At 44.1% G+C, this 23,039-nt stretch overlaps 1 protein-coding gene across 4 annotated transcripts in view; it reads left to right on the plus strand.

Moving 5' to 3' along the window:
• The window catches only part of EFR3A (EFR3 homolog A), a 161,882-nt gene that overhangs the window by 75,029 nt on the left and 63,814 nt on the right, over positions 1-23,039 (plus strand). For all 4 annotated transcript variants that reach the window (XM_056522771.1, XM_056522769.1, XM_056522770.1 and 1 more), the window contains 3 exons: positions 6,224-6,302; positions 10,370-10,505; positions 18,102-18,266. In XM_056522771.1, the coding sequence (XP_056378746.1) occupies positions 6,224-6,302; positions 10,370-10,505; positions 18,102-18,266 (380 nt within the window). The remainder of the gene's footprint in view (positions 1-6,223; positions 6,303-10,369; positions 10,506-18,101; positions 18,267-23,039) is intronic.

The raw sequence follows: 23,039 nt of genomic DNA on the forward strand, positions 1-23,039 counted from the left end.
GTAGAGTGTAAGCTCTTATGGGCAGGGTCCTCTCTCCTGTACAGTGTAACCTCTTATGTACAGGGTCCTCTCTCCTGTAGGGTGTAAGCTCTTATTGACAGGGTCCTCTCTCCTGTAGAGTGTAAGCTCTTATGGGCAGGGTCCTCTCTCCTGTAGAGTGTAAGCTCTTATGTACAGGGTCCTCTCTCCTGTAGAGTGTAAGCTCTTATGTACAGGGTCCTCTCTCCTGTAGTGTAATCTCTTATGGGCAGGGTCCTCTCTCCTGTAGAGTGTAAGCTCTTATATGAAGGGTCCTCTGTCCTGTAGAGTGTAAGCTCTTATGTACAGGGTTCTCTATCCTGTAGAGTGTAAGCTCTTATATGAAGGGTCCTCTGTCCTGTAGAGTGTAAGCTCTTATGTACAGGGTTCTCTATCCTGTAGAGTGTAAGCTCTTATGTACAGGGTCATCTCTCCTGTATAGTGTAAGCTCTTATGGGCAGGGTCCTCTCTCCTGTAGAGTGTAAGCTCTTATGGACAGGGTCCTCTCTCCTGTAGAGTGTAAGCTCTTATGGACAGCATCCTCTCTCCTGTAGAGTGTAAGCTCTTATGGACAGGGACCTCTCTCCTGTAGAGTGTAAGCTCTTATGGGCAGGGTCCTCTCTCCTGTATAGTGTAATCTCTTATGTACAGAGTCCTTTCTCCTGTATAGTGTAAGCTCTTATGTACAGGGTCCTCTCTCCTGTAGAGTGTAACCTCTTATGGACAGGGTCCTCTCTCCTGTATAGTGTAAGCTCTTATGTACAGGGTCCTCTCTCCTGTATAGTGTAAGCTCTTATGTACAGGGTCCTCTCTCCTGTGGAGTGTAAGCTCTTATGGGCAGGGTCCTCTCTCCTGTAGAGTGTAAGCTCTTATGTACAGGGTCCTCTCTCCTGTATAGTGTAAGCTCCTATGGGCAGGGTCCTCTCTCCTGTATAGTGTAAGCTCCTATGGGCAGGGTCCTCTCTCCTGTAGAGTGTAAGCTCTTATGGGCAGGGTCCTCTCTCCTGTAGAGTGTAATCTCTTATGTACAGGATCCTCTCTCCTGTAGAGTGTAAGCTCTTATGTACAGGGTCCTCTCTCCTGTATAGTGTAAGCTCTTATGGGCAGGGTCCTCTCTCCTGTACAGTGTAACCTCTTATGTACAGGGTCCTCTCTCCTGTACAGTGTAAGCGTTTATGGACAGGGTCCTCTCTCCTGTATAGTGTAATCTCTTATGGGCAGGGTCCTCTCTCCTGTAGAGTGTAAGCTCTTATGTACAGGGTCCTCTCTCCTGTATAGTGTAACCTCTTATGTACAGGGTCCTCTCTCCTGTATAGTGTAACCTCTTATGGGCAGGGTCCTCTCTCCTGTAGAGTGTAAGCTCTTATGTACAGGGTCCTCTCTCCTGTAGAGTGTAATCTATTATGGGCAGGGTCCTCTCTCCTGTACAGTGTAAGCTCTTATGTACAGGGTCCTCTCTCCTGTAGAGTGTAAGCTCTTATGTACAGGGTCCTCTTTCCTGTAGAGTGTAAGCTCTTATGGACAGGGTCCTCTCTCCTGTAGAGTGTAAGCTCTTATGTACAGGGTTCTCTCTCCTGTAGAGTGTAACCTCTTATGGGCAGGGTCCTCTCTCCTGTAGGGTGTAAGCTCTTATTGACAGGGTCCTCTCTCCTGTAGAGTGTAAGCTCTTATGGGCAGGGTCCTCTCTCCTGTAGAGTGTTGTTGTTGTTGTTGTTGTTGTTTGTTGTTGTAGGTAGTTAGTTAGTTAATGGAAAACTCCTTAAAAAAAGGATTGTATTTAATAAGTTAAATAAATAACCTTGAATTCCGTTTTTTTAATCACAGGACACATATCGCTTATTTTATCGCTATATTTATCTTAATGCTGATGTCTTTGCTCCCTCCTCTGTTTTACCTAGTATGGGGTCAGAAATAGATACGTGTACGTTCTGCGTAGTAGAAGGCAGGAACAGCTTGTATCATTGACGTGTAATGAGATTCCTGCTCCCTGTGGGAAGGATGCAGATTTCTATCATGGAGTCGCTCTGCAGTACAGTTACCATGCCACTTAATTAAGTTACAGCCAACGCGCTCCATCATTATACCGTATAGACAAAGCCGCGCTCCGGGAACACGGGTCAACTCATCAGAAATTAGAGAAGGGAGGAGATCAGAGAAAAACTGGTAACCGGGAGAGAATGTGCTGCATGTACACCAACCGGCCATAACATTAAAACCTAATTTTGGGTAAATCCCCTTCATGTCCCCAAAATTATTCTCCCAATGAGGCCTGAGCTCTGCAAGACGTGATGTGTCCTGTGGTGTCAGCATTAGAGCCTATAAGTTGTGAGGTGCAACCTGCATAGATGGGACTTGTTTCTCCACCACATCCTACAGATGACCAATGGGATGAAATCTGGGGAATCTGGAGGCCAAACCATCCCCTTGATCTTTTTGTCATGTTCCTCATTCCTGAACATTCGGTAGTGTGTCCGGGGGCATTATCCTGCTGAAAGAGGTGACTGCTATTAGGGAATCCCGCTGTCATGAAGGAGAGAACTTGGTCTGTGCCATGGTTAGGTAGGTGGGCACAGTAAGATCCACACGATGTCAGGATACAAGGTTTCCAGCAGAACATTGTCCATCACACTTCCCCCTCTGACTTGTTTTCTTCCCATAGCGCAATCTCTTCACCAGATAAATGTGCACACAGCCTTCCACATGGCTGACGTGATGAAAAACGTGGTCGATAAGACCAGGCCGCCTTTCATTGCCCCATGCTATCGGATTCTTACAGTTTAACATTTTTTTATCGGTGCTTTTTCGCTGCCTCCAGTCAGTCTAACAGTGCCCCATGTCTACAGCTGTCAGTGCTTGAGGGGGATTTGGAGCCCCTACTCCTAATATAAAAATTTTTGGAACAGAATTAAAATGATGTAAAGAAATGTGTTTGCTCCATGTGGACATGATGACATCACACAGTTCCTCCATATGGACATGATGACATCACACAGTTTCTCCATATGGACATGATGACATCATACAGTTCCTCCATATGGACATGATGACATCACACAGTTCCTCTATATGGACATGATGACATCACACAGTTCCTCTATATAGACATGATGACATCCCACAGTTCCTCCATATAGACATGACATCACACAGTTCTTCCATATAGACATGATGACATCACACAGTTCCTCCATATGGACATGATGACATCACACAGTTCCTCCATATGGACATGATGACAACACACAGTTCCTCTATATGGACATGATGACATCACACAGTTCATCCATATGGACATGATGACATCACACAGTTCCTCCATATGGACATGATGACATCACACAGTTCCTCCATATGGACATGATGACATCACACAGTTCCTCCATATGGACATGATGACATCACACAGTTTCTCTATATGGACATGATGACATTACACAGTTTCTCCATATGGACATGATGACATCACACAGTTCCTCTATATAGACATGATGACATCACACAGTTCCTCCATATAGACATGATTACATCACACAGTTCCTCTATATGGACATGATGACATCACACAGTTCTTCCATATGGACATGATGACATCACACAGTTCTTCCATATGGACATGATGACATCACACAGTTCCATATGGACATGATGACATCACACAGTTCCTCCATATGGACATGATGACATCACACAGTTCCTCCATATGGACATGATTACATCACACAGTTGCTGTAGCTTTGTCGGATCCATGATGATAATCTCCGGTTCCCCCACATCCCAGCGGTGATCTATTGGATCTATTGGTCTACGATTAAGGCCCGGAAGGGGGGAAACACGTCAGAACACGGAGACAGGCTCACCATGGTTATATGTGCTGCACTTTTCACTTTACCTTTTGTATGCTGATTTTATTGGAAATGAATAAAGGAAACTTTTATCTGACTGGTGCTGTGGACCTTGCATGTGGTCAGTACCTGTGGTGTTTATACCCTGATCAATTGGTACCAAGGGGCCCAAAGTGTGCAAAGAAAATTTCCCCCCACCATTACACCCCCAGCCTGAACCACTGACACAAGGCAGGATGGATCTTTGCTTTCATGTTTACACCAAATTCTGACCCTGCCATCTGAATATCGCAACTGGGAATACTCAGACCAGACAACGTTCTTCCATTGTCTTGTTCTGGTGACCTGTATGAATTGTAGCCTCAGTTTCCTGACCACTGGTGTGGTCTTCTGCTGCTGTAGCCCTTCTGCTTCAAAGTTGGACGTGTTATGTGTTCATAGATGGTATTCTGCAGACCTTCGTTGTAAACATTGGTTATTTGGGTTACTTTCTTTTATCTCGAACCAGTCTGCCCATTCTCCTGACATCAAGACATTTTCCTCTACCCAACTGCCGCTCACTAAATATTTTCTCTTTTTAGGACCATTTACTGTAAACCCCATAGATGGTTGTGCGTGAAAATACTGAGACCAGCACCAGTCACATTCAAAGTCACTTGAATCCACTTTCTTTGCCAATCTGATGTTCAGTTTGAGCTTAATCAATCAGTCTTGACCGTGTCTACATGCCTAAATGTTATGAGTCGCTGTCGTGCTATTGGCTGATTAGCTATTTGTGTGTAACAAGCAATTAACATTTCTAGTGAAATTTATTCTAGAAAGCTGAGTGACAACCTACAGCACCCATAGGCTTACTCACTTGGTCATCTTAGTAATGAAGCAGTGTGTTAGAGGGCAGTACTGCCTAACTTGGCTCATATGCCATTCAGTGGTCTGGGAAAGGTGGCAGTTAACCCTTGAAAGACCAATTATGTTACTTAAAGGGGTACTCCGGCGGAAAACATCTTATCCCCTATTGAAAGGATAATGGATAAGATGTCCAGGTGGGGCTGCTGGGGACCCTCACAGTCTTCACTGCGGCACCCCAGTCATCGGGTGCAGGGATCGAACTTCGCGAACTACAACCGTCATGCCCCCTCCCATAGACATTAATGACGTAAGCTTCCGTTTTCCGGACCTTGCCGGCCCGAAGTCCCTTTGGATAGGGAATAAGATGTTTTCTGCCAGAGTACCCCTTTAAGGCTGGGTTCACACCACGTTTTTGCAATACAGTTCCCGTATCAGGTGTTTGTTAAAAAACGGATTCCTCTAAGGATGCGTTCACACTTCGGAATCTCCGCTCGCTTATTTCAAGGAGCGGAGATTCCGTCTGGTGGCCGCCACCAAAAATACTTTGGCGCTAGGGCCGGGGGGCACTGAGCAGTCACCATTGACAGCTATGCAGTGCTCGCGAAATCTGCGCAAAGAATTACCCTGTTCTTTCTTTGCGCGGAACAATTTCAGCTGCAGAATTGTCCGCCACTGAAATTCCGCAGTGTGAACGGGTCACGCGGAAACCCATTCACACTAATATCAAGTTCACACCGCGGAATTCCGCTTGTGGAATTCCGTAGTGTGAACGTACCCTAAACCTGACTAAACTGTATCAATACAGGTGTACAAATTTTAATCCGTATACGGTTTGAAAAACGATGTCCGGTTGCATCCGATTTTTAAGGAAAAAAAAAAGTATACGTTTTTTACTTTTCGCTCCATTATGAATAAAGTTTCACTTGTTTGATTGAAATTCCAAGAAAAAAAACTGTGCAAAGTCAAAAACCGTACGCACATACGGTTCTGTACGGTTCCCAATGACTCCCATGTTAATAAAAAGAAAAAAAAATGCGTATACGTTTCAATACGGTTTTTCAACCGGACCAAAAAACGTGAAAGGCTACGGTTTTGGCTACGGGGGAACAAAACTGACAAAACCGTACAGGATGCAAAACGGACACAACCGAATGCATCTTTTGGCATACGGTTCTCAATGGAGAGTCAATGCATACGGTTTTCAATACAGTTCCGTGCGGTTTTTAAATTAAAAATGTATACGGGAACTGTACTGCAAAATGTGTGAACCCAGCCTAATACAGCATGCAAGATATCCTTTTGGCATGCAAAACAGAGCCCATTGAGTGTGCTAGATCAGTGTTTTTCAAACTGTGTGTCTCCAGCTGTTGTAAAACTACAACTCCCAGCATGCTGGACAGCCAACGGCTGTCCGGGCATGCTGGGAGTTGTAGTTTTGCAACAGCTGGAGATGCCCTGTTTGCAAAACTACAACTCCAATTGTGCATTGACCTTCACCATCTTTTATTTTGCAGGCATCTAGACCATCACAAGCTGTGGGAGTCCAATGAGTTTGCGGTGTCCTGCTTTAAGATCATCATGTATTCCATTCAGGTGGGTGGCTCCGCTCTGGTTTCTTACGCTCTGCGTTGACCGTCAAGTAGTGCTGGGCGGTATACTGGTTCATACCGAAAACCGAAATTTTTTTCCTGCACGATATGAATTTTGCCCATACCGCAATACCGGTTGGGCCCCTCCCCCCTCGAATGAGTGAATTATCCGCCACAGCGCGCTGTACCTACATCGAGGAACTAATCATATTCTGCTTTTCTTCCGCCCCCAAATGAATTATCAGCTGCGCTGTCCCCACATCATGTCACCCGCAAGCGCTCCTCCTCCTATGAGTTGCTGGCTGCCGGCGCTAGAAATCGCTGGGGATAGGAGGAGGTGGCACCCCTGCCATCTCGCTCCTATACTTTAGGATGATCGGAGCTGTCTCTGACACCTCCGGTCATCCCTATTTTCCGGGCTATCGGGTCACCAGAGACCCAATCAGCCCAGAAAAGCTGTGATTCGCTGGTCAGAATTGACCGGCTAATCACGGCGATCGCCGACAAAGGGGGGTCTAAAGACCCCCGTGGGCAATATGTCGGGATGGCTGCTGATAGATATCAGCAGTCATCCCTTTCCGATCACCGTGTCGGGAGATGCGTTGATCCAGGAAAGCTGCGCCGTAAATGTACTTCTTAGCAGTGCCGTACATTTATGTCCTTAAGGGGTTAAAGGGGTACTCCGGTTCTCTCGTTCTGAACATTTTGTTCAGAACGCTCAGAGCCAGAGGGCATGTTCGTGACGTCACGGCGATGCCCCTCGTGACGTCAAGCCACACCCCTCCATTCATGTCTATGGGAGGGGGCGAGTCGACACACGCCCCCTCCCATAGACATGTATGGAGGGGTGCGGCGTGATTTCACGGCGCGATGTCACATGCTGACAATCCCCTTTATTTATATGGACAGATTGGGCCCCGTTCCGGAGATGGGATCAGACACCTATCCTAGTGATAGGTGGTGTACCCCCTTTAAAGAATTAATGTAATTAAAAAATAAACTTTTGACTTGTCAGGCAGACATGTCAAAATTTTTGGTCGGTCAGGGTCTCAGTGCAAAGACCCCCACCAATCTTTAGCTTGGCACTCGGTCCGTCTGATTGCAGGTGTCTTGATCCATAAACTTATACTGAATCCTGTTCTTCAGTCAGATGGACTGAGGGCCAAGCCAGGAAGTGAAGCACGCCTCACTTACTTTTAGTGGGGTTTTAGCACTGAGATCCTGACCAATCAAAACTTTTTTTCACAAACCTAATATGAGGATTCATATCGCCATGACGTCACGAACATGCCCAGCAGCCATCTCGGCATATCGCCCACGGGGGTCTTGAGACCCCCCTTTGTCGGTGATCGCCGTGATTAGCCGGTCAATTCTGACCAGCGAATCACGGCTTTTCCGGGCTGATCGGGTCTCTGGTGACTCGATAGCCTGGAAAATAGGGATGATCGGAGCTGTTAAAGACAGCTCCGATCATCCTAAAGTATAGGAGCGAGATGGCAGGGGTGCCACCTCCTCCTATCCCCTGCGATTGGCGAATCGCAGGGCAGGGGCGGAGGGGGTCAAAGTTGAGAACCCCGCTCTGGAAGTCCGGGCAGAGCAGGGCAAAGATGGCGACGGCGGTTACCGGGGGGGGGGGGCTGCAAGCACACAGCGGGGGACCAGGGGCAGACAGCGGGGGACCTGCGGCGGGGAGGACCGGCAGCAGCAGAATGCAGCAGTGAAAATCTGGTAAGTGATCTTCACTGCTGCCTAGTTTCACAACTACAACTCCCAGCATGCCCAGATAGCCAAAGGCTCTCTGGGCATGCTGGGAGTTGTAGTTTTGCAACATCTGGATGGCTACAGTTTGGAGACCACTGTATAGTGGTCTCCAAACTGTGCACTTCCAGATTTTGCAAAACTACAACTCCCAGCATGCCAAGACTGTCCAGGCATGCTGGAAGTTGTAGTTCGGCAACATCTGAAGGGCCAGATGTTGGAAAACTAAGACTCCCAGCATGCCCTTCGTCTCTCTGGGCATGCTGGGAGTTGTAGTTTTGCAACAACTGGAGGCACACTGGTTGGGAAACACTGTCTGTTTCCTTACTCAGTGTTTCCCAACCTGTGTGCCTCCAGCTGTTGCAAAACTACAACTCCCAGCATTACAGACCATGCATGCTGGGAGTTGTAGTTTTGCAACAGCTGGAGGTACACTGGTGCGGAAACACTATGGTAGTCTGTTACCTAACTTAGTGTTTCCCAACCAGTGTGCCTCCAGCTGTTGCATAACTACAACTCCCAGCATGCACGGTCTGTCAGTGCATGCTGGGAGTTGTAGTTTTGCAACAGTTGAAGGTTAGCCCCCCCCTTTCAGGGTACATTCACACAGGCGGAGGTTTACAGCGAGTTTCCCTTTCAGTTTGAGATGCAGCAAATTTTCCGCCGCAGCTCAAATTTGATGTGAACCCTTGACTGTACCCTAAAAACACTACACTACACTAACACAAAATAAAGTGTAAAACACTACATATACACCACCTTATCCTTACAGAATTTGGCTAGAAGTGTATACCATGTATGTTTACAAAGCCCCCATGGTGCCAGAACAATCCCCCCCCCCCCCACATGTGGCCCCATTTTGGAAACTACACCACTCACATAATGTAATAAGGCGTGCAGCGAGCATTTACGCTCCACAGGTGTCTGACAGATTTTTGGAACAGTAATTTTTTATTTGCACAGTCCACTGTTCAAAAAATCTGTCAAATGCCAGTGGGGTGTAAATACTCACTGCACCCCTTATTAAATTCTGTGAGTGGTGTAGTTTCCAAAATGGGGTCACATTTGGGGGTTCCACTGTTCTTGCACCATGGGGGCTTAGTAAATGCACATGGCCCCCGACTTCTATTCCAACCCTATTCTTTTTCCAAAAGCCCAATGGTGCTCCTTCTCTTCTGAGCATTGTAGTTCGCCTACAGAGCACTTTACATCCACATATGGGGTATTTCCATACTCAGAAGAAATTGTGTTACAAGTTTTGGGAGGCTTTTCTCCTATTATCCCTTGTAAAAATAAAAAATGTGGGATAACACCAGCATTTTAGTGAAAAAAAAATGTTTTTTCATTCTCACGTCCAACTTTAGCGGGGTGTTAAGGCTCACTGGTCACCTTGTTACCTTCCTTGAGGGGTGTAGTTTCCAAAATAGTATGCCATGTGTTTTTTATTTTTATTTTTGCTGTTATGGCACCATAGCGGCTTCCTAAATGGGACATGCCCCCCAAAAACCAGTTCAGCAAAATTCGCTTTCAAAATCCCATTGTCGCTCCCTCCCTTCTGAGCCCTCTACTGCACCCAGAGAGCACTTTACATACACATATGAGGTTTTTCTTTACTCGAGAGAAATAGGGTTACATATTTTGGGGGACATTTTTACCTATTACCCCTTTTAAAATGAAGAAAAATGGGTTTACAATAACATGTTAGTGTAAAAAAAAAAAAAAAAAAGATTTTGAATTTTCTCCTCCACTTCTAACATGAAGAGCCTCAAATTCACTTTGAAACTGAACTGGTCCCTGAAAAAATCCGATTTTGAAATTTTCATGAAAAAATTGGAAAATTGCTGCTAAACTAAAAAGGTCTATAATGTCTTCAAAAAGTAAAAACATGTCAACTTAAACTGGACATATTGTATATGTGAATCAATATATAATTTATTTGGAATGTCCACTTTCCTTACAAGCAGAGAGCTTCAAAGTTAAAAAAAAATGCTAAATTTTCATATTTTTCTTGAAATTTTGGATTTTTTCACCAAGAAATGGTGCAAGTATCAGCAAATATTTTCCACTAACATAAAGTAGAATATGTCACAAAAAAACAGTCTCTGAATCAAATTCATAAGTTAAAGCATCCCAGAGTTATTAATGCTTAAAGTGACAGTGGTCAGATTTGCAAAAAACTGCTACGTCCTTAAGGTCAAAATGGGCTGCGACCTTAAGGAGTTAATGTTGGTATTATTGTTTTTTTAATTATTATTATTTAACATGTACTGTCATTTACGATACATATAACATTGTATTCTCTATAAATTGTAGGCGCAGTACTCTCATCATGTGATCCAGCAGATCCTTGGACATCTTGATTTGCATAAAAAGGATTCCCCCCGCTTACGAGCTGGAATCGTGCAGGTTCTCCTGGAGGCCATAGCTATTGCTGCCAAAGGGTCTATTGGTAAAAAGATTTATCCTATTAACATGATTTTACTGTCCTTTCTTCATAAATGGTATTATAGGGGAGACAAAGAGGATCTCTCCTGTGTGGTGTAGTATAGAGGATCTCTCCTGTGTGGTGTAGTATAGAGGATCTCTCCTGTGTGGTGTAGTATAGAGGATCTGTCCTGTGTGGGGTAGTATAGAGGATCTCTCCTGTGTGGTGTAGTATAGAGGATCTCTCCTGTGTGGTGTAGTATAGAGGATCTCTCCTGTGTGGTGTAGTATAGAGGATCTCTCCTGTGTAGTGTAGTATAGAGGATCTCTCCTGTGTGGTGTAGTATAGAGGATCTCTCCTGTGTGGTGTAGTATAGAGGATCTGTCCTGTGTGGTGTAGTATAGAGGATCTCTCCTGTGTGGTGTAGTATAGAGGATCTCTCCTGTGTGGTGTAGTATAGAGGATCTCTCCTGTGTGGTGTAATATAGAGGATCTCTCCTGTGTGGTGTAGTATAGAGGATCTCTCCTGTGTGGTGTAGTATAGATGATCTCTCCTGTGTGGTGTAGTATAGAGGATCTCTCCTGTGTGGTGTAGTATAGAGGATCTCTCCTGTGCGGTGTAGTATAGAGGATCTCTCCTGTGCGGTGTAGTATAGAGGATCTCTCCTGTGTGGTGTAGTATAGATGATCTCTCCTGTGCGGAGTAGTATAGAGGATCTCTCCTGTGCGGTGTAGTATAGAGGATCTCTCCTGTGCGGTGTAGTATAGAGGATCTCTCCTGTGTGGTGTAGTATAGAGGATCTCTCCTGTGTGGTGTAGTATAGAGGATCTCTCCTGTGTGGGGTAGTATAGAGGATCTCTCCTGTGTGGGGTAGTATAGAGGATCTCTCCTGTGTGGTGTGGTATAGAGGATCTGTCCTGTGTGGTGCAGTATAGAGGATCTCTCCTGTGTGGTGTAGTATAGAGGATCTCTCCTGTGTGGTGTGGTATAGAGGATCTGTCCTGTGTGGTGTAGTATAGAGGATCTGTCCTGTGTGGTGTAGTATAGAGGATCTCTCCTGTGTGGTGTAGTATAGAGGATCTCTCCTGTGTGGTGTAGTATAGAGGATCTCTCCTGTGTGGTGTAGTATAGAGGATCTCTCCTGTGTGGTGTAGTATAGAGGATCTCTCCTGTGTGGTGTAGTATAGAGGATCTCTCCTGTGCGGTGTAGTATAGAGGATCTCTCCTGTGTGGTGTAGTATAGAGGATCTCTCCTGTGTGGGGTAGTATAGAGGATCTCTCCTGTGTGGTGTAGTATAGAGGATCTCTCCTGTGTGGTGTAGTATAGAGGATCTCTCCTGTGTGGTGTAGTATAGAGGATCTCTCCTGTGTGGTGTAGTATAGAGGATCTCTCCTGTGTGGTGTAGTATAGAGGATCTCTCCTGTGTAGTGTAGTATAGAGGATCTCTCCTGTGTGGTGTAGTATAGAGGATCTCTCCTGTGTGGTGTAGTATAGAGGATCTCTCCTGTGTGGTGTAGTATAGAGGATCTCTCCTGTGTGGTGTAGTATAGATGATCTCTCCTGTGCGGTGTAGTATAGAGGATCTCTCCTGTGCGGTGTAGTATAGAGGATCTCTCCTGTGTGGTGTAGTATAGAGGATCTCTCCTGTGTGGTGTAGTATAGAGGATCTCTCCTGTGTGGTGTAGTATAGAGGATCTCTCCTGTGTGGTGTAGTATAGAGGATCTCTCCTGTGTGGTGTAGTATAGAGGATCTCTCCTGTGTGGTGTAGTATAGAGGATCTCTCCTGTGTGGTGTAGTATAGAGGATCTCTCCTGTGTGGTGTAGTATAGAGGATCTCTTCTGTGTGGTGTAGTATAGAGGATCTCTCCTGTGTGGTGCAGTATAGAGGATCTGTCCTGTGTGGTGCAGTATAGAGGATCTGTCCTGTGTGGTGTAGTATAGAGGATCTCTCCTGTGTGGTGCAGTATAGAGGATCTGTCCTGTGTGGTGCAGTATAGAGGATCTGTCCTGTGTGGTGCAGTATCGAGGATCTCTCCTGTGTGGTGTAGTATAGAGGATCTCTCCTGTGTGGAGTAGTATAGAGGATCTCTCCTGTGTGGGGTAGTATAGAGGATCTCTCCTGTGTGGTGTAGTATAGAGGATCTGTCCTGTGTGGTGTAGTATAGAGCATCTCTCCTGTGTGGTGCAGTATAGAGGATCTCTCCTGTGTGGTGTAGTATAGAGGATCTGTCCTGTGTGGTGCAGTATCGAGGATCTCTCCTGTGTGGTGTAGTATAGAGGATCTCTCCTGTGTGGAGTAGTATAGAGGATCTCTCCTGTGTGGGGTAGTATAGAGGATCTCTCCTGTGTGGTGTAGTATAGAGGATCTGTCCTGTGTGGTGTAGTATAGAGCATCTCTCCTGTGTGGTGCAGTATAGAGGATCTCTCCTGTGTGGTGTAGTATAGAGGATCTGTCCTGTGTGGTGTAGTATAGAGGATCTCTCCTGTGTGGTGTAGTATAGAGGATCTCTCCTGTGTGGTGTAGTATAGAGGATCTCTCCTGTGTGGTGTAGTATAGAGGGATCTCTCCTGTGTGGTGTAGTATAGAGGATCTCTCCTGTGTGGTGTAGTATAGAGGATCTCTCCTGTGTGGTGTAGTATAGAGGATCTCTCCTGTGTGATGTAGTATAGAGGATCTCTCCTGTGTGATGTAGTATAGAGGATCTCTCCTGTGTGGTGTAGTATAGAGGATCTGTCCTGTGTGGTGTAATATAGAGGATCTGTCCTGTGTGGTGTAGTATAGAGGATCTGTCCTGTGTGGTGTAGTATAGAGGATCTGTCCTGTGTGGTGTAGTATAGAGGATTCAGCACCTAACATTCATTCCCTGTCTACTCCTCTGCCTGTGACGGCAGTCACGCCCCCTCCCATAGACCTGCATTGAGGGGGTGGGGCGTGACATCATGAGAGGACGGGACTATATCACGAGCTTCCGGTGCCGGCTCCAGTGTTTGGAACAGTTTGTTCCAAACGCTGAGCAGCGGAGTACCCCTTTAACTGTTTACAGATGTTTTCCCTAGAATAAAATAAAAATAACCAGCAAATATAGTAAAACACGTTATTTTGTTCATTTATAATAGTAATAATAAAAAAATGATGATTATTGCATCCTGTAGGGGAACACAACTGCGTGCTTTTAAAAGTTTTAAAAAAAACTACACGCCAAGACTGTACTGGCCTGAGTATATTTTTGCATGATTCATCCTTGACAGGAAATTGTGTAATCCTCACATTGTGAGTGTGGTGTTGTCTCAGCATCTCCTCCCTCTCTGCTTACAGGAAGTTGTGTAGTCCTCTCATTGTCGGTACGATGTTGTCTCCGCAGCTCCCAGGCTCCTCCCTCTTTCCTTTAAAGGTAGTTTTGTAGTCCCCTCATTGTCAGTGTGATATTGTCTTAGCAGCATGTGCTGAACAATGCCACAGGCAGAGGAGTAGACAGGGAATGAATGATAGGTGCTGAATCCTCACTGTGCAATACTCTGATATGATATGGGATGTTCTGCAACAGCTCTACGTGGGGAAGTGTCAGGAGTTCTCTGGGAGGGGCGTAGACAGGGTATGAGACCTGTGAATGGAGAGCTGAGGGAAAGCAGTGCATTCTGGGAATTGAAGTACTGAGCAACCTTTATCATTTCTTTCTGTTTTTTTTGGGGGGGGGCTTCATGTTACATTTTATGGTAAAAATAAAGGGTACAATTAAAAAAGTTAAATTGGTCTTGGGGGGAAAAAAAGCCCTTTTTACAGCTCAGTCAATGGTGAAGCTAAGGAGAGGGGAAAAAAACTAAAAGGGGTAAGTAAACAGCTGCTGCCTTTAATAGATGGCTGTCATCGAACGGCTCCAGCAACCATAAGGCTGGATTCACACGTGGTATTGTGGTCACTGTTTTCAGCCAAAGGCAGGAGGGGGTCCAGAACACAGAAAAAAGTACTAATCCTTCAATTGCAGGTTTTTCACTGTGCTTGTTCTCCTTGTGGCTTTAGCTTAAAGGGGTAGTCCAGTGCTGAAAAATGTATCTCCTACCCTAAGGATAGGGGAGAAGTTTCAGATCACGGGGGGTCTGACCGCTGGGCCGCCCCCTGCTATCTCCTGTACAGGGCCCCGGCAGCCCGTGGGAAGGGGGAGGGTTGACCACCGCACAAAGCGGCGGCTGACATTCCCCCTCAGTGTTGCACTATGGCAGAGCCAGAGATTGCCGAAGGCAGCGCTCCGGCTCCGCCATAGAGTTGTATTGAGAAGGCATGTCGACACGACCCTTTCCCGCGGGCTGCCAGGGCCCCATACAGGAGATTGCGTGGGGGCCCATCGGTCGGACCCCCCCGCAATCTGAAACTTATCCCCTATCCTTAGGATAGGGGAAAAGTATTTCAGCACTGGACTACTCATTTAAAGGGGTACTCTGCCTCTAGACATCTTATCCCCTGTCCAAAGGATAGAGGATAAGATATCTGATCATGGGGGTCTGACCGCTGGCACTTCTTCCGATCACCCTGCACTCACCCGGCGTTCTGAACAATATGTTCAGCAGCTGGGTTTCGGCGGCTGTGATCGTGACGTCACACCATGCACCCTCTATTTATGTCTATGGGAGGGGGCGTGACGGCCGTCACAGGGAATCCCACCAGCCAAACCCCTGCGATCAGACATCTTATCCTTTGGATAGGGGATAAGATGTCTAGGGATGGAGTAACCCTTTAAAGGAGTTCTCCGCCTCTAGACATCTTATCCCCTATCCAAAGGATAACATGTCTGATCGCAGGGGTTCCGCCGCTGGGGACCCTCGGGATCTCGGCTGCGGCACCCCAGACATCCGGTGCACGGAGCGAACTTCCCTCCATGCCGGATGACTGGCCATGTGGGGTGGAGGCTCATGACGTCACGGCCACGCCCCCTCAATGCAAGTCCATGGAAGGGGCCGTGACGTTAGTCACGCCCCCTTCCATAGACTTGCATTGAGGGGGCGTGGCCATGATGTCACGAGCCTCCGGTGCTGCCCCCGAAAGCTCTAAATGAACACCCGATGCAGCAGGAAGATCGCCTGGGGTCCCTAGTGGCAGGACCTCCGCGATCAGACATCTTATCACCTATCCTTTGGAAAGGGGATTAGATGTCTAGGGGCGGAGTACCCCTTTAAGTTATTGACCGAAATACGAAGTATGAACACAACATTATAACCCAGAATCCTTTGTGGTCCTCATTAGTCTCCACAGCTTTCTAGTGATTACGCAGTGATCCACGTCTTCTGTACTGCACCATGTTCTCGCTGATCTTCCATTGAAGACTGTAACAAAGCTGAGCGACACATGAGGAGGACTCAAGGACTGATGTTTATTGGGGGGTGTTTTTGAAGGATAAGGCGGGTGAAGAAAAATGACATTTCCCCCCCCCCCCTCTCTCTCTTTGACATATTCACTGTCATTGTTTTTATTTTTCCACTTGTTACCTTGTATCCTCTCTCCTTATTCTCCCTTGAAGTTAACAATCTGCTGAATAGTTCAGATAAAAATATCATCTGCTTCCAGTCTTCTAAGGTGTCGTGTTCGGAAGACATGAGCATTGTATTAAATGAGCTTCTTCGGCCTGTCATCTGTGTATTTCTGTACAAGGCGATTATCACTTTCTTGTCTATAAAGGGACATCTAAAGTACGACCTGCTAGTTTCTATTTAACATGTTAGTGCAGGGAATATTATGCAAATTATACCCCAAATGTGCAAAAAAAAAATTTCCAGTTGTTTTTGCTCACACATACAAAAGCTACAAATAGCACAACTTACCTTAAACTGATCCTGAGTTATATCCTGTATTATACTCCAGAGCTGTACTCACTATTCTGCTGGTGAGGTCACTGTGTACATACATTACATTACTTATCCTGTACTGATCCTGAGTTATATCCTGTATTATACTCCAGAGCTGTACTCACTATTCTGCTGGTGGGGTCCCTCTGTACATACATTACATTACTTATCCTGTACTGATCCTGAGTTATATCCTGTATTATACTCCAGAGCTGTACTCACTATTCTGCTGGTGGGGTCACTGTGTACATACATTACATTACTTATCCTGTACTGATGCTGAGTTATATCCTGTATTATACTCCAGAGCTGTACTCACTATTCTGCTGGTGGGATCACTGTGTACATACATTACATTACTTATCCTGTACTGATCCTGAGTTATATCCTGTATTATACTCCAGAGCTGTACTCACTATTCTGCTGGTGGGGTCACTGTGTACATACATTACATTACTTATCCTGTACTGATCCTGAGTTATATCCTGTATTATACTCCAGAGCTGTACTCACTATTCTGCTGGGGGGGTCACTGTGTATATACATTACATTTCTTATCCTGTACTGATCCTGAGTTATATCCTATATTATACTCCAGAGCTGTACTCACTATTTTGCTGGTGAGGTTACTGTGTACATACATTACATTACTTATCCTGTACTGATCCTGAGTTATATCCTGTATTATACTCCAGAGCTGTACTCACTATTCTGCTGGTGGGGTCACTGTGTACATACATTACATTACTTATCCTGTACTGATCCTGAGTTATATCCTGTATTATACTCCAGAGCTGTACTCACTATTCTGCTGGTGGGATCACTGTGTACATACATTACATTACTTATCCTGTACTGACCCTGAGTTAAATCCTGTATTCTACTCCAGAGCTGTACTCACTATTCTGCTGGGGGGGTCACTGTGTATATACATTACATTTCTTATCCTGTACTGATCCTGAGTTATATCCTGTATTATACTCCAGAGCTGTACTCACTATTCTGCTGGTGAGATCACTGTGTACATACATTACATTACTTATCCTGCACTGATCCTGAGTTAAATCCTGTATTATACTCCAGAGCTGTACTCACTATTCTGCTGGTGGGGTCACTGTGTACATACATTACATTACTTATCCTGTACTGATCCTGAGTTATATCCTGTATTATACTCCAGAGCTGTACTCACTATTCTGCTGGTGGGATCACTGTGTACATACATTACATTACTTATCCTGTACTGACCCTGAGTTAAATCCTGTATTCTACTCCAGAGCTGTACTCACTATTCTGCTGGGGGGGTCACTGTGTATATACATTACATTTCTTATCCTGTACTGATCCTGAGTTATATCCTGTATTATACTCCAGAGCTGTACTCACTATTCTGCTGGTGAGGTCACTGTACATACATTACATTACTTATCCTGTACTGATCCTGAGTTATATCCTGTATTATACTCCAGAGCTGTACTCACTATTCTGCTGGTGGAGTCACTGTGTACGTACATTACATTACTTATCCTGTACTGATCCTGAGTTATATCCTGTATTATACTCCAGAGCTGCCTTTATAATTTCTCAGGCTTCAACATTAAAATCTACCAGATATCCCTGATGATTAGGTCTGTACAGTGTTTGCTTCCATGATTTCTTTTTAGTTTTGTGTTATCTCCTGTCTTAGAAATAGCATTTTCTTTTCCATTATTTTCTATTTGAAGTTGAAGTTATGTAGCATCACATTACATGACCTATTACATCTCCTGTTATTTCTCCCAGGTCCTACAGTGCTGGAGGTGTTCAACACCCTTCTGAAGCATCTGACCCTCAGTGTTGACTTTGAACTTGGGGATCGGAGAAGTTCTGTCGGCAGTGCGTGCTTCAATTCTAGCTCGAAGGAAAGTGATGAGCGAATCGTTCAGAACGCTATTATTCAGACCATCGGTAAAGTTCAGATTCACCTTCTTATTACATTATTATTATTATTATACTTTGTGCCCTTTTAGCAGTATTTTTCTTGTAGATACTGGTGTGTATAGGTAATTTTATGCAGTATAGGCAGTTTGTTGTGAACACCATTAATGATGACTGTCATCTAGTGGGGATTATAACGTGAGATACATTAGTTTTACAGTCTGTTACCCTTTTGTGACAGTAATGTGACTACTACAATACTATCTTATAGGCAGATAGTTTAATCACTATAATACTGCTCCTATATACAAGAATATAACTACTATAATACTGCTCCTATATATAAGAATATAACTACTATAATACTGCTCCTATATACAAGAATATAACTACTATAATACTGCTCCTATATACAAGAATATAAGTACTATAATACTGCCTCCTATATATACAAGAATATAACTACTATAATACTGCTCCTATATACAAGAATATAACTACTATAATACTGCTCCTATATATAAGAATATAACTACTATAATACTACTCCTATATACAAGAATATAACTACTATAATACTGCTCCTATATATAACAATATAACTACTATAATACTACTCCTATATACAAGAATATAACTACTATAATACTGCTCCTATATACAAGAATATAACTACTATAATACTGCTCCTATATACAAGAATATAACTACTATAATACTGCCTCCTATATACAAGAATATAACTACTATAATACTGCTTCTATATACAAGAATATAACTACTATAATACTGCTCCTATATACAAGAATATAACTACTATAATACTACTCCTATATACAAGAATATAACTACTATAATACTGCTCCTATATACAAGAATATATCTACTATAATACTGCTCCCTATATACAAGAATATAACTCCTATAATACTGCTCCTATAGACAAGAATATAACTACTATAATACTGCTCCTATATACAAGATTATAACTACTATAATACTGCTCCTATATACAAGAATATAACTACTATAATACTGCTCCTATATACAAGAACATAACTGCTATAATATTGCTCCTGTATACAAGAACATAACTGCTATAATATTGCTCCTATATACAAGAATATAACTACTATAATACTGCTCCCTATATATAAGAATATAACTACTATAATACTGCTCCTATATACAAGAATATAACTACTAAAATACTGCTCCTATATACAAGAATATAACTACTAGAATACTGCTCCTATATACAAGAATATAACTACTATAATACTGCTCCTATATACAAGAATATAACTACTATAATACTGCTCCTATATACAAGAATATAACTACTATAATACTGCTCCCTATATATAAGAATATAACTACTATAATACTGCTCCTATATACAAGAATATAACTACTATAATACTGCTCCTATATATACAAGAATATAACTACTATAATATTGCTCCTATAGACAAGAACATAACTGCTATAATATTGCTCCTATATACAAGAATATAACTACTATAATACTGCTCCCTATATATAAGAATATAACTACTATAATACTGCTCCTATATACAAGAATATAACTACTATAATACTGCTCCTATATACAAGAATATAACTAATACCGATATTGTGGTATTAGTTATTGGCTATTTCAGCACCCCCCGGCCCCGCTGCAGATCAATGATTTAAAGTGGGTGCTTTAAATCAATGAATTGCATTGGCTTTTGCTGGGCCAGAGACCACCACCGCCACCCACTTCTCTCCCCCTGCCGGTCCTTAGTCCAACCACCGCTGCTGCCCCATTGCCTCTCCCATCCCCGGTCCTATAATTACCTCTTCCCGGGGTCCGCACTACTTCTGGCTCCAGCGGCGTCCTGAGCTGTCATTGTGCGCACTGACGGTGATGTTGCTTTGAGGACGTCACTCGTCATTGCGCAGCGCACAGCGTAACGCAGGATGCCGCAGGAGCCAGAAGTAGTGCGGACCCCGGGCCCGGGAACAGGTAATTATAAACCGGGGATGGGGGAGGCAATGGGGCAGCGGCGACCTGTGGCCGGGGCGGTGCGGTGGGGGGTACGGTGCGGGGGGCAGGGCATTATCAGATTATCAGCAAGGTAATTGCCGATACTGATAACGTCCAAAATCGTGAATATCGGTCAATCCCTAATAAATAGATTTAAAAACTCAATGGGGGAGATTTATCATTAGGTGTCTATTGTAGACACAGATCTACCCCTTTACACTGCTGTCTTATTTACACTCTTGCTCAAAATGTACAAAAATTCTGCACGTCCTTTGATTAATTTTGTGCAAATATAGAAACGCACCCCCCTTCACTCTACCGTGCTCTTTTTCTCTACAGCGCACTTCACAGAGCTGTGGCATTTTCCTCGGTACACTGCTCACATAGCTAGAAGTGCTGGAGCAGCGGTGTGTGCCGAACAATACTCTGCACAATAGTAAAATCATAAATCTTTATAAAGTACACAGAATTTCTGGGTTTAAAAAATATGTAATTTTGCTAAACAATCTGTCCCCTTACCTCTATATCAGTGTTTACCAAAGAGAATGCCTCCAAGAGTTGCAAAACTTGGCATGCTGGGAGTTTGTTTTGCAACAGCTGGAGGCACCCTGGTTGGTAAGCACTGTGTAAATGTACCCGAGCTGATTGTGTGATCATTTATATGTAGCAGAAATTAGTGTGCGGCATGTGTATGGAGCAGAGCTGAATGTGTGATTATGTGTATGCATGACCACACACACAGTCAGCTCTGCTGCATACACACAATCACACACTCAGCTCTGCTGCATACACATGATCACTCACTCATCTCTGCTGCATATACACAATCACACACTCAGCTTTGCTGCATATACACGATCACACACTCAGCTCTGCTGCATATACACAGTCACACACTCAGCTCTGCTGCATACACACTGTCACACACTCAGCTCTGCTGCATACACACTGTCACACACTCTGCATTGCTGCATACACACTGTCACACACTCTGCTTTGCTGCATACACACTGTCACACACTCTGCTTTGCTGCATACACACTGTCACACACTCAGCTCTGCTGCATATACACATTGTCACACACTCTGCTTTGCTGCATACACATGATACATAGACCTAACAAACATACCTCCTTCTCCCTCCCTGCACATACATTGTATTCTTAGCTGTACGGTCACCATGGTTACATTCAACACAGGTGCAATCTCCTGCACCCATCAAGAACAGCCAAGTTTGAATTTTACACAGTTCTATAGATCTACAGTCTGTACAGATCGGAGTCTAATCTAAATATGTATTACATATTGCTGGAATTATTCTTATAACATTTTGTGTCCTCCTTGATGGTGTATATTTACGCAATAAAATCAGGACTTGTGCAAAATTTGTGCGTGCAAAGAGAAAAGACGCAGTTGATAATCGGCTCTACCGTACACTGTGATTTAGAATTCCACTTGTAACGCTCTATCAAGAATAACGCAAAAAAAACAGAATTTCACAAAAAAGATTGCACAATATAGACAGTAAAAAAGGTGTATATATAATGATAAATGCCCCCCCCCCCCCAATGTGTGTATGTATGTGTGTGTTTGTGTGTGTGTATGTGTGTGTGTATGTGTGTGTGTGTGTGTGTGTGTGTATGTGTGTGTGTGTGTGTGTGTGTGTTTATGTGTGTGTGTATGTGTGTATGTATGTGTGTGTTTGTGTGTGTGTGTGTGTGTGTGTGTATGTATGTGTGTATGTGTGTGTGTGTATGTGTGTGTGTGTGTGTATGTGTGTGTGTGTGTGTATGTGTGTGTATGTATGTATATGTATGTATGTATGTATATGTGTGTATGTGTGTGTGTGTGTGTGTGTGTGTGTGTATGTATGTATATGTATGTATGTATATGTGTGTGTATGTGTGTGTGTATGTATGTATGTATGTGTGTATGTTCCAGCATCACGTCCAAACGGCTAAAGATATTAACATGAAACTTGGCCACATGTTACTTATATGTCAACAACAAACATGGGATAGGTGATTTAACCCTTACTCACCCCCATTTGCCAGGGGCGGGGTTTTTGTTTGAAGTCCCAGACAAGTCTATGGGAAATATATGTTACTGCATAACTTCCAAACGGCTGGAGATATTTCGATAATACTTGGTCACATGTTACTTATATGTCCACTAAAAATTGAGGACAGTTAATTTAACCCTTAACTACCCCCATTTGTGAGGGTCGGGGTTTTTGTTTAAAGTCCAATGTATATCTATGGGAAATGTATGTTTCAGCATAACTTCCGTATGGCTGGAGATATTTCGATAATACTTGGTCACATGTTGCTTATATGTCAAATAAAAATATATGATAGTTAAATTAACCCCTAACCTACCCCCATATGTGAAGGATGGGGTTTTTGTTGCAAGTCCACTGCAAGTATATAGGACTTCTGGTGCCTTACTCTACAAGCTCCGCTCTGCATCTCCTGGTGAATGTGTCAGTCACTGGCAAGCCACACCCTCCCCGCATTGCATGCCCCATCTTGCAAGGACACGCCCACCATTTTAACCACACCCCTTTTTATTTTCAGTTTACAACATCTTCATCACAGCTCAGCCCCACCTTAGGACAGGATAGGAGGTCGGGGGGATAGGAGGTCGGAGGGATAGGAGGTCGGAGGGATAGGAGGTCGGGGGGATAGGAGGTCGGAGGGATACGATGGATAGGTCGGAGGGATAGGAGGTCGGAGGGATAGGAGGTCGGAGGGATAGGAGGTCGGAGGGAT

The sequence above is a fragment of the Hyla sarda genome, chromosome 5, assembly GCF_029499605.1.
Source record: "Hyla sarda isolate aHylSar1 chromosome 5, aHylSar1.hap1, whole genome shotgun sequence".
In the NCBI taxonomy this organism is placed as follows: Eukaryota; Metazoa; Chordata; class Amphibia; order Anura; family Hylidae; genus Hyla; species Hyla sarda.